We start from the raw sequence: 13,000 nt of genomic DNA, 5'->3' as shown, positions 1-13,000 counted from the left end.
TCCTTCACCTCTCGTGATTTATGGCAGGATGCCAGCAAAGTGAAGAAGCTGAAGACGGCAGACCTGACAATAGTGCTCTGAGCTGACAGGGCTGTCAAGTTCAAGAAAATAATGCCCTCTGTGTCCCAAGAAATTATAGCTATGAGTTTTCCTGCTTAGCCTGGGTGTTAAAATTTTTCACCTCTCTTTAGGATGATATTGCATGGGCCAATAGTACTTTCTGGGTCATGACAATGGGTTCATATTACATAAACCAAGGGTGTCAAACTCAATTTCATTGAGTACCACATCAGGGCTGTGATTGACCTCGGGGGGCGGCGGGGGGGAGTGTGGCCAGCGTGAAGCCACTCCCCAAACTGCTGGCATGCTTCCTTTTTGCACTGGGTAGACCAGGCCAAAGCTACACTGGCCTGATCTTCCTTTGTGTTGGGTAGACTGGACCGATCTTTCCTCTTCACATTGGGTGGACCAGCACGGCCCCACGGGCAGAATCTGACTACAGCGCAGGCCAGATGTGGGCCGCGGGCCTTGAGTTTGACACCCCTGGCATAAACTGCTGAAGTGCTGCAAAGAAATTCCTCCCCTTCATTCTTGCAGTGTGACAACTGCTGTAAATTTCAATTCTTGAAACTTCTTTCCTGCCATGTAAGGGACTCATTTTGCACAACCCTTCTGATATTCACATTTCTTCAAAAATCAAGCCTGACAGCAATTTCCCTTTGATCTGCCAATTGCCCTTTATCAGTTCTTGAACTCTTTTCACATAAAGTATATCGGTTGTCACAGGTCAAGTACTTTGTGCTTGATCACACATATCGATTCTGGTTTACTACCTTTATATTTTTTGGCCCAGTGACACCATATTCAACCTGCATTTGGAAGTGATTTTCACTTGGAAGGGATCCTTCAGCAATCAAAAACTCAACCATACCCCTATAATCCTTTTCTCACAGCAACCTCCCATCAAGTGAAGTGAAAGAACGGATGCTAAAGAACACATCGCAGCTTCTTGCACATCAGTACTGCCATCTGTTGGTAATTTAAAACATTGGCAGCATTAACTTTCAGCCCTTGAATATTATGATTAATGGCAAATTACCTGTTCTGTAAATGTAGCGCAACAGATTTGTCTGCATTTTGGTAGAAGAGTTCTTCAGGCTGATGAAATCAGAAAGAGAAGTAATTTGGTATTTATGAAATTCACTTCAATATTATAGTACTTTAATCAGTACTTTTATTCTTTCAAGATCTGAAGTGATTAATATGGGATAAGAAAAATTACATTAAAATCATTTTGACTAAGTGAATATCATTTATGCAATTTATACAGGATAATCAAATTGTATGTTTAGCTTCAAACTGTTTCTCTTTCACCTGTGTAACATGAGGCACAAACAACTTTTTTCCAGCTTGGGAAGTGAAAGATGGTGGCGGCCTAGGCACATTATTCTGATTAAAAATCTTTTCAGTACCTGGTAAGAACCGGAGTTGATTTGTAAAAAATATATCTTAAATATGTATTAAATATTTAATACATATTTACATATATATTTAATATATATTACACAAACATTTAATACATATTTATATAACATTGAATACACTAAATAATATTTAATAAATATTAACATATTTGCATAAAGCAACCAATATTAAATATATCTTAATTAGGAGCTAGCTGTGTGCTGCAGCCAACAAAAAAGTCAATGCAATCCTATGCTGCATTAATAGAGGGATAGACTCAAGATCATGTGAAGTTTTAGTATCATTTTATAAGGCCTTGGTAAGACCACACTTGGAATACTGCTTCCACTTTTATTTATCACAATATAAAAAAGATGTTGAAAGTGTGCCAAGAAGAGCAACCAAGATTGGTGCCTTTGGGGCTGGAGGCTAACACATTGAAGATGGTTGCAGAAATTGGGTATGTCTAGTTCAGTGGAAAAAAAAGACTATGGGTGACATGATAGCTGTGCTCCAATATTTGAGAGATGGCTACAAAGAAGAGGGAGTCAATTATTTTCAAAAACACCAGAAGACAAGGCAAGAAGAGATATCCCAAATTAATTTGCCCTTGCCTGTTTTCTAATTCTGGGAATTTAGGGTCAGCCAGCTGGTTTTGTGCCCGAGGCAAGACTAGAATTCAACTTTTCTCACTTCCACATGAACCACCAGACCAAACTGGCTTTCACTTGTGATAAGGTTCTTTATCTTCCACAGTGCAACCAAACTAATTAATTAGTAAAAAAAAAACCATTCACTATATTCAGATAAGGATTAAATCTTTATGATGGGCAGCTCTAGTTTTTATTTATTTATTTATTTTTACATGTTAAAATGTGCTTTTGTAGATTAAATTGACACCTCTGTTGCAGAAAGAACACTTTTGTCATGTGCCATTTTTAAATGAAATATATCTAAACCACTTCTTAGACAGCCAATTTGGTGTAATTGGTTAAAGGCACCAAGCTAGATCCTGGGAAATGTTGCGGTCCCAAGTCAAGCACAAAGCTAACTGGATGACCTAGGAGGAAGCAGCCAAGGGCAAAATGCTTCCAAGATAGGCTATCAAGAAAACGGAAGCAACCTCACTACGTAGTCACCAGGAGTCAAGATTGACTTTGACCATAGTAACAAAACTAGAGGGCATCAAGGTATAGAATGAATGGATCAAACGAGGAAAATGTATTTACTGAAGATGGTTGGGGGTAGGAATCAATTCAAAAGAATTGGAGCCAGTTTGGTCTAGTGGTTAAAACTCTCAGCCCTCGGAAGAAGGCAAGAAGGCATCACTTCCCAAAATGTTGCCCAGAAAACCGCAGAGCCTAGAGTCTCATATCCTACTATACTTATACTATACTTAATCACTTGATGTAATAACTCTGCAGCTAAACTCTGACATTCCATCCTTGCACATAGCATTGCAAACAACACAAATAATCAGCAAAGCAAATACTATTTACTAAAATACTAAAACAATTTATTTATATTATCCCCTTTCAGCAATTTCAGATATAGGTAGACTTTGCTTATGGATCACAATTGGAACCAGCAACTTTGCTGCTAAGTGATATGATCATAAAGTGGACTGCTGCATTTTAGAACAGTCCCTGAACACCCTGTCAGTAAACAAGGACTACCTGTACAATGGAAATTGTTATGTCCATGCTATGATAGAGAGAGAGAGAGGACCGTGCAAGGTTGAAGGAGATCTCATTCCAATCCACTTTACAGAATTGCTATTAAGAGGAAGATTCCCCTCCTCCTAATAAACTATCTTAATCTGAACTTGTAAGAAGAGAGTAAATTTCTCAATAGTTTTAATAACATGAGGACAAAAGTTCCTTTTACCTGAACACTGGAGAGACCAGAGAATGGTAAACTTCTAGAAAAGAAAGGTTTCCAATATTTGGTTTTATTGACATCAAAATTTATTCTTGGTGGGGAATCATCCTGTTGAATATTAAACCAAACCTAAGAGGGAAAAAACTTAGTTGTTATCGCTTTTATGCAGTAGTAATTCAGGACTAATTGATCTGGAGTAAATCCACAAACTTACTTTCACCCAGATAGGGGTGATTTGGCGGGTCTGTTTAAACACAGTCTTGTTCCTTCTGACTTTAATTTGAACCTCTGACACAATGGCAGGATGTGGCCAATCAGGGGGAAGAAATTCAATTGAAATCAACAGACATTCAGAAGCCCTCCAGATCCAAGCTTGAACATACTGTAGTTTCCCCAGAAAACAAAAAAAAGACCCACTCCAAAAATAAGCCCTAGCCTGATTTTTTTTGGGGGGGGTGGGCCTATTATAATCCTTACCCTGAAAATAAGCTCAGGGAATAGGCGTGGCCAACACAAGACGTGGCGAGTGCACGAGGGCTGATGGCGTTTGGCAGTAGCCGCAGCCTGCTGGCATCTTGGTACGGCACAAATGCCCTTATTTCCAAGTGTGAAGGCAGAGGCAGGGGGAGAAGACAGGCGATCCGGATGTGCCGAGTGGCTGCCTGACGCACAGGAGGCTTGTGTGGTGGCACTGGCATGGGGGATGGGAGAAGCAGGCTATCCTGACGCCCTGTAGGGTGCATGAGCAGGCAAGTCCAGAGATGGTGGAACAGAGTGGGCAGCGCATTTGGGATCACCTGACTCTACTTAGTTCTGCTGAGCACGTTTTGCTCACAGGGAGACAAAGCTTCGTGTGCTTCCAAACAGGACGCTTTGAACAGAGCTAACCACCATATTTGCAGACGAAGCTTTGAGTCTCCATCGTTTCTCTGTCCTGGCGAAAGTGTTTGGTCGCCTATCAGGTATTTGGGGACAGAGTGATTCGCTCCCTTTCAAAGCATCCCCTTTGCAACCACGTGAACCTTCGTCTCCCTCTGGGCGAAGTGTGTTTGGGCAGCCACCATCGGCCCTGCCCTCTCCATCCCACGGTCGGTTTGCCTGCAGCCTCAACTGGGGCCAAGCTCTCAACATGTCCCAGCCTCCACCCGTCATGCCAGGAAGGCGAAGGGCCAGCAGGCAGGGTTGGTGGAGCCCAGGGCATGCTGAGCTTGGCCTATTCCAGTCGTGGGCAAGCAGACAGCGGGACAGAGAGGGCAGGGCCGGCGGAAGCTGTGCTCCCACTGCCAGGGGCCCCCACGCTTGCTGCCTCCTGCACTTAAAAAGACCCCCCCCCAAAAAAAATAAATAAGCCCAAGTGTTTATTTTCCAGCCCAAAAGAACATAATGCTAGGTTTTATTTTCAGGGAAACATGGTACTATGCACACTTTGCCTTGCCACCATAAAAAAGTCTGGTAGAGTACATTGTATCTCCAGAAAACGATGAAAAAAATGAAATTTGCTTGTGCCTGTTGATTTGCACAAGTCATGATGCCGCTTGCCCTCATTTTGCACAGCTGCTGAGTTGATTCTGGCTCTGGAACAGAAAGCAACCACAGCCCTTGCTTCTGCCTTCAACTGACTCACTTGGAAGAGAATTGGCACCAACCTTCCAGTTGATGAAAGAAAGAAGGCACTTACTCTTCATATGACTGCAAATAAAACTTATGCCAGTTGGAGCCAGGCTGACCAGCTCATCATGCACTAGATGCACAAGGTATTTGTCAAGAACCTGCTTGGCAAGATCCAGGTAACATCTTTGGCATATGGATTAAATTCCAGGTGTCCTCAGCTACAGAGCACATCTCCTGGTGCAAGAGGAAAAGTAACCTATGTGCAGGCAAACTATCCAGCAGGGAGCCCAGGGAGCTGACAGGAACGGCTCAGCTGTGCTGGCAGGGCAGTTAGGGGTGGTTCACTTACATTGTCTGCAGAAATCAAACAGCCGACCCTTTTCAATGGACAGAAAGCATCATATTGTCCATAAAAATGACCATGGCTTGGATTCCAAATCACATACTGGTTTTGTTCCCAAGTTAGCACATAAGCTGTTGATCCCTGGTGGGAAAAATAAAGTTATTTCCGATTTCCAGTTCTCCCTTTCCCCTTCTACTATTTGCCTGTTAGTGCTTAAGACACAAATTCTGAATTAGCTAAAGTGGAGAAGAGTGATAAATCCAGGCATTTCAGTGTCCAAGAACTGAACCACTCTAATGAGCCAATGGAAGAATATAAGAGAAATCCAATAATCCAGTTCAGCAGCATAAAAAGAAACCCTTATTTTGGAAACTCTGGGACAACCTGCTCACTGTGCAGCGGGGCAACCTCTGAACCAGGGTCTCTGTCTGCTTCTAAAATCAGCATGGACCACGGAGGCAGCGTATTTTCTCATGCAAGGGAGTTTTGTTGAACTGCTAAGCACAAACGCCTTACCTCTGGAACAGCGGCCCCAATGAGAAGCCAGGCCTTTTTGCCAAGAGCAAGAAAGTAATTACACAACAGCACAGCGTGTTCTTCTTCGTTTCCAGCCAAAAGATCAAGGAACTGCTAACAAAGGTGAGCAAACAAACGGTGCTGTTAAGGGCAATTTTCTATCACTGAATATTTTGCCTTAATTTCCCTTAAGGTGAAAGGGCAGCTATAAACTGCTACCACTCCAGCTGTGTAATGGAAACAGCTATATCTTATTTTCATTTAAAGTGGTTCAACTTAGAACTACACAATCAGAAAATAAATATTCTTCACAAATGCATAACATCCTTTTATACAAGAAATTAGCTTACTGCAGCATGATTAAGGAAGGTTAATTAGAGAATTGTAGACCAAACTGGATCGCTAAAATTGAAAGCAGATGGTGCCTGCCTCAACAAAGCCTTTGATGAGATTTCAACTTCTATTTATCCTAAAAGGTCATTTGCAGCAATTCAAATTTTCCACTCTCCCCAAAGTTGATGCATGTATACCAATGTAAAAGAGCATAACACCGTTACTGCCAACATCACAACCCAGAGCAACTTTAATTATTCCACACATACCCCCTATTGTTTTGGCATCAATGATTACAAAATAACTTCTTTTGATGATAAAACACAGAGTTCTAGACATTTGAAGCTTTTAACTTACATCAGAAGTACTCCACAGATCACACATTCCAGCAAATACCTTATTGGGTAAGAAAGGAATCAGGGCTACATATCGGGCAATTAATTCCTATGTACAGAGGAGAGAAAGCAAAAATCCTCTCATTAGCCTGAGGCCAAAGCTGCCCTTGTTATTATAAACACAAGACTATCCTCCCTTTAGAAACGGTGGGTCTCTTTTGGTTTCTCCCGGGCTTGTTGCAGGCTAGATCGGGCTTTCTTCCAGATTGGTCCAAAATAATTCAGTCTGAGTGCACCAAGTCAGGTTAATGTCCTTGGGCTGACTGGTTCACTTCTCAGAAATCCATGAAGCAGGCCCGTTGAGATTTAAAGTGAGCAAAACAAAACTAAAATAACACTACCCAAACTAAATAACACTAGCACTGATGATGTTACCTAGTTTAGGAAATGAAATGTCTGCAAGAAAATAACCAAGCAGCAAAGACCCCCTCATTTCAACCCTGAGCTACAAACATTCTGTTTTATTGAAGCAAAGAATTAAATCTTGCTTTGCATGTTACAGATGTAAGTTCCTCAGAGAATAAAAATACGCACCGAGGTTTGCTGTGGACTGTCTGGATGGACTTGTAGGAGCTCTTCTGGGGGGTTGAGCGCTCGGATGAACCTCGTCACGAAGAGTGTTTTGCCACTGATGTCGATCACGGTGGTCAGGCACTGGCGACCTGGAAACTTCAAGGCACATTCAGCTTTGAATCTTTCAGCTGCTTGAAGAAGCTTCTCATCTTCTTGAGTGTCAAACTTGAAGAAGAAAAAAATCCAAGTTTTTTTTTTAAATGTTGCAACTAATGCATAAAACTTAAATAGCTAATATGCTCATAGCCACAGACAACTCCTGTCAAGATTAATGCTTTGGATATAAGTGATATTTCTTGTTACGGATGGCAGAAAGGCACCGGGAGGATATTCAAAGGATGCTTTGATTCAATGAAACTTCAGCCAAGGAGCTCACTAGAGGGCAGCCTTAGTACCTGTCAGTGACTCTTTAAAGTAACTGCATCTTTTTCTGGAATTGCACAATTATCCTGTGCCAAATGCCAGGGAGCTTGTCTTCAGTTGAGACACTTTCCACCAAGTTAATAAAACACGGGGCACTGAAGTACACATTCCCATCTATAATTCATTGCTAAATAAACACAGAAAGGTTGACTCTTCTATATATCTAATTCACAATATATTTCTGATTTCACTCTTTCACTTGTTTGCATCTCTTCAATTTCCTATTTCTCTTTTGATTCACTTCTCCCTTCCCTTTTTTTCTTCTCTGTAAGTTCAGAAAAGAGTGCAGTAATATAATAATAGTTGTCACAGCAATAATTTTAACAGTAATAGTAAACACTTTGGATATATCAGTATATTTTATCTCTAAAGTATATTTAATAATTCCAGTTCCCTATTCTATCTCAGCACCAAACACGCCACCTTAGAAGTACAGAGTGTCCTGGGATGGTTCCTTTATCTTATAACAAGTACATTACTATTGTCAAAATAATCAGACACATATTTTGTACTGTATAAACACTAGTTTTAAATGTACAAGGAAACAAATGCACAGCAAACATAAATAGTTCTAACCAAACCCTGTTACTTATTTATTTTTTTAAATTACATTTAAACATCGTTTACCTTCTTCAACATTTCATTCATCTACACAGATTCAGGAAGACCAGCAAGAAAAAGCGCGGTGGGGGGAGAAATACCAATGCAATGCAATGCAACGGGCAAGAACCATGTGAAAGAATATAAAAACTAAGCTGTTAAAATAGTAAGGGAAATGTTTGATTATTTAATTATCGTTTTTCCAAGAGTAGGAAGGAACTGTGATTATTAGGAAAAGAAGTGAGCTTTCTAGCAAGACGTCATCATGGAAAGGAAAATCTGCCCATCTCTACTGAAACTAGATGACTGAGCTCACTCTCAAGGAAGAGTTATATAATCTTTGCTTCAACTAAACCCTTTCAAAATTCTGAAAATTCTGAAATCAAACCATTGAGAGAAGTCCATAAACAATAATTGGACCTCGACATGAATTTTCATGAAGCAAGTTCTGATTAAAAGGATGGGGTTAAGGAAAAGGATTAAAGTTAAAGGTCAAGAATTCTAACAGGTTATTTGGCTCCCAAATGGGAATGATATAGAAATAGAGATGGGTATAGAGAGATAGATATGCAACTCAAAATTTATGAAGAAACGACTAGAAGCAAAAAACTTTGTTCTCTGGAGAAGTATATTCAGTGCCCATCCCAAGCAGGCCTTGCCCTTTCACTGCACCTTGAACTTATGAAACATGGCTTCACACTCCCAAATCTCCAACTTTATTCTCATCTTCTCATTTTATGGTTCAGCATCTATAGTTGCATCTTCAGTTACTTCCAATAGAGATTCTAGGCCATATACCGTTCTCTGTAGAAGGACTCTAGGCAGACCCTTAGATGTTCTGTCATGAGGAAATTTCCAGGTAGGGCAGCGGTCCCCAATCTCTCCACCTTGGCGGCCCAGCCTACTGTGGGCAAGTGGGCGTGGCAGGAGCATGCACATGCGCAGAGCTCCACTGATGCAAGTGGTGGGTGCATGTGCCCTCCACTTGCACAAATGGAGCTTTGCACAGGAGTGGGGGGTGCTTGTGCTCACGCTTGAAGCTCCACCAAAGGCCGCTCGCATGTGAGGTTCCATTTTCACAAATGGAACTTCATGCACAAGCACCATCCATTCAAGCGCCCTCCGCTTACGCAAGTGGAGCTTGGTGTGCAAACACAAGTGCCACCTGCTCATGTGCATACGTCCATTCACCTGAGTGGAGGACGTGTGTGCCCGTACCAATAGAGTTGGGCATGCACACATGCACCTGTCACTCATATATACATGCCCATGCTGATCTGTCAAGTTGGAACGGTTGGGGACCGCTGATCTACCTGGGAATTTCTTCATGATGGGACGTATAAGGGTCAGCTTACAGTTCTTATATAGAGGACAGCATGTGGCCTGGGCCCTAGGCCCTAGAATTTCTATTGGACCATAACCACTTGGAAATAACCAAAGATGCATTGGAATACCTTGAAATACCTTGAAATTAAAACATCCAAGAAAGACTGCTGAGGCATAGCATCCAACCTGATTAATGTGAAGGTCTTACCAAATTTTAAAATTGGACTGGATGATAAATACGTGGTTAGAAGGGATCCTTTTGGAAGCAAATGATAAATATTGGGGTGTGACTTTACATAGGCTTGTTTGGAGATCTAAATTCTAGATTTGTTATTTAAGGGCAGTTGTAGCACTATTAAAGCTTAATGTGCATAGATTTTCTATAACCAGCATAGCAACTCAATTTTATCTAGCGCTTTTTAATGGTATGATGATTTTAAATGATCTGTAAATACAGGTGGGTTAGTCAGAAGTTAAGAAGAAACCATACTCTGACATCGAAACGATGTCTGTTTCTATTTGTAAAATGGCATTTCTGATACTATTTGAACTATCAAAATGGCTCCAATAAACTTACATGAGTTGGTTTTGATAGTATTGAGTTTTGTAGGGAGCACTTTTTGGAGCAATTTTGTGGGACTACCTTCACGCGGAAGACCTTTCAGGCTGCAGGAATATAATGGCTCCTTTTGAATGGTAAAATCTTACAATAACTGTAGAGTCATATTGTGCAACACTTCCTCAGAAAGAAGAATGAGCACGCCGGGATAAATTGCACTCTAAGAAAAGCGCATCCCTGTTCAATTGGAGTCCCATTTATTTGCTCTTTGTGGATTTTATGAAAATGGAGGCAAACCCCTTCCTAAATGTCCAAATTATACCCAGAAATAAAACTTGTCCTGGTTTACCCTTTCTTGAACTGATTCTCCGGGAATAAGTTGAGGTTCAATCGTAATGAACAAGGAAAGGTAGGAACCATCGCTCAGTTGCTGCATGGAATCGTATTTTCTGTCAATTCCCACATTTTTCCCTTTGCTATAGCCAAGAAGGATGGGAGGAGTTTCAATCTTGAACGTGCCATCAATCTAGACAAAGAGAAACAAAGAGTCCTGAGTAAAAATAGCAATAGCAATAATTGCACTTAAGACTTGTATGCGGCCTCATAAAGCACCCTCTCTCTGTGTCAGCATATTGTCCCCAATAATCTGGGCCCCCATTTTACTGACCTTGGAAGAATGGATGGAATTCCAGGCTGTGGGAAGAGTTAGCCTGCAATACTGCACTTTAACTTCAGCACCACCAGGAGTTGTTAAGCATTAATGCTATTTATATGCAAGTTTGTCTGTAAAAATGCTTTCTTTAGCACTTACTCTTCCTTGAAAATATACTGTTGTAAATGGTATCCGAATCAGTCCAAGCCAGCGCTTTTCCATACATGTGTGGACCCCGCCGATTTCCCTTTCGCGATCATCCTAAGGAAATGTCCCAAAAATCCTGATCAACATTTGCAAAAAGAACACGTTGAGCTTCCCTATTTCTCTTCCTAGATTCTCTAGAATTAATGTATGTATTTAATTTGCCAAGTTACAAAGCTGTCCCTCTCACAGTTGTGACTCTGGGTAACCAAAATACAATTAAAACCAACAAACAATAATAGTAATAACACCCGTAATAGCAGAGTGGCACTCAAAGGTAACCCAATCTAGTTTATAAATATAAAAAACTCCAAGATAGCAATTGTGAGTAGCGGCTTTAAGCTTTGCTCTCCTTTTTTTTTTTTTTTACTATTTTTACTCTTTCAGTACTTTTCTTACTTTTAAATTAATTTTTAATAGAGAGATAATGGGGGAGCGACAGGAAAGTTAACTAGGGAACCTATGCATACAAACTTTTAGTTCTGGCTTTGCTGTAAAAAAAAAAAACCCTTGGCTTTCAGTAAAAGTATGCCTTTCCCACAAACGGAGCCGAGGGTCTTTCTTTCTTAGGAGCCCAAATTGGGCCAGGTGTGATACAAAAGAATATTGATCGTCTTTACTTTATTCTTTCTTAAACTTATTTGGAAGTGAAATATGGGATTGATATAAGACGTAATCAGTAAACCAATCAAAATAAAAGCCACTTCATTAGTTCTTTTGCATCTGAATAAATTAAATTAATCCTTGGCCATAGAATAAAAGCCTGTCCATGCAGAAATTTGCAGGATTTCTTCCAGGGGTGTGGAACAAGAAGTTCAACGGTGTCCTTTGAAGGTGCTTAAGATATTCTGAAAGCCACAAATGTCTTCAGTAAAGACCCAAGGCAGTAAATAAGAGAAACCTACAATCTTCCTTCATTCCTTTACCACTTCTGTTGATGGCTCTGAGCACTTTATTAATATTCTATTTTTGGATATTACATACTGTATTTAGTGAAGACATCCTGATGCCAGTCACTCTTGACTCCAAGGTGATCTAGCAGATAAGGCACCAGAAGGCAGTGACGTATAGTTCTTCCTTAGGCAAGAAAGTTGGCTGGAAGACTTTGGGCCAGCCACCCTCCCTCAGCCCAACCCACTTTACAGGGTTATTGTTATGGTGGAAACAGGAGGAAGAAGGACAATTAGTTATGTTTCCCAATATGAGTTACTTATAAAATAACTCCAAAGATGAGAGTTTCTGTACCAGAGGCAAATTCCTTGTGTGTCTAATCGCACTTGGCCAAATAAAGCTATTTTCTTCTGTCCTGTCTTGTCCTATTCAATACATAAAATCAGAGCAAGAATTCCTGTGTTTACTGGTGAAAATAGTTCCAGTATGTTTCCAATGATGCATCCATAGTTATCAGCACTACTAAGAGTGAACCTCTAAAAGTGCTTCCTTTTTTTTAATTCTTCTCTTCCCTTTCCCCTCACAGAAAGTGCTTGAATGTTCAAACTACCGACCTTCAGAATATCCAGTCTACTCTGTTCTGAACAGCAAATCCTAGAGGGTGCACTTTGCTTTTCATATCTGAATATTCTCTGCCTGGTGCTCCATTAGGTGAGGTAAATGTAATCTCATCATTCAGCTCTTTTCAGTTTGTTTTCTCAACAGACAATGTCAACAGAATTTTTCAGATGATTTGCTCACCTCTAAGATATCATGCAGTACTTCATCAAATACGTTAATGAAGATGTCATCCTTCACTGACTGCAGACTAGAGTTGCTATAGTCACCGTTAGGAGCTCTGTAATTATATTTTAAAGCAGAGATACGATACAGATCAAAATATAATTTGCAATACATCAGCATGACAAAGACTTGTTTTCTCTTCTTCCATATTCTCCAGGATTAGCTTGATTTCATCACAATGCCATATCCTATTATTCTGTTCCATTAGAAGGATTAGTAGAGTATTAGAGAGCGCCAAGGTTTGACTCCCAACCCAATCAGAATCCCAACCTTTCATTCAGATGTGAACAGAAGAAATCTCATTCAATTAGGGAACAATAAAAAATGCCTAAAGCTGGGGAGGGTAAGTGATACACTGGTAGAATCAAGATCTGGAGCAGGATGAA

At 40.5% G+C, this 13,000-nt stretch overlaps 1 protein-coding gene across 3 annotated transcripts in view; it reads right to left on the bottom strand.

Moving 5' to 3' along the window:
• The window catches only part of CC2D2A (coiled-coil and C2 domain containing 2A), a 67,616-nt gene that overhangs the window by 11,927 nt on the left and 42,689 nt on the right, over positions 1-13,000 (bottom strand). For all 3 annotated transcript variants that reach the window (XM_087936705.1, XM_087936707.1, XM_087936706.1), the window contains 9 exons: positions 12,573-12,669; positions 10,836-10,937; positions 10,374-10,550; positions 7,078-7,281; positions 6,506-6,592; positions 5,816-5,929; positions 5,306-5,440; positions 3,352-3,474; positions 1,100-1,158 (listed from right to left, as the gene is read on the bottom strand). In XM_087936705.1, the coding sequence (XP_087792831.1) occupies positions 1,100-1,158; positions 3,352-3,474; positions 5,306-5,440; positions 5,816-5,929; positions 6,506-6,592; positions 7,078-7,281; positions 10,374-10,550; positions 10,836-10,937; positions 12,573-12,669 (1,098 nt within the window). The remainder of the gene's footprint in view (positions 1-1,099; positions 1,159-3,351; positions 3,475-5,305; positions 5,441-5,815; positions 5,930-6,505; positions 6,593-7,077; positions 7,282-10,373; positions 10,551-10,835; positions 10,938-12,572; positions 12,670-13,000) is intronic.

This window comes from Pseudonaja textilis, chromosome 6 (assembly GCF_049901715.1).
Source record: "Pseudonaja textilis isolate UNSWEBS1 chromosome 6, rPseTex1.2, whole genome shotgun sequence".
In the NCBI taxonomy this organism is placed as follows: Eukaryota; Metazoa; Chordata; class Lepidosauria; order Squamata; family Elapidae; genus Pseudonaja; species Pseudonaja textilis.
This window is presented reverse-complemented; position numbering and strand designations above follow the sequence as displayed.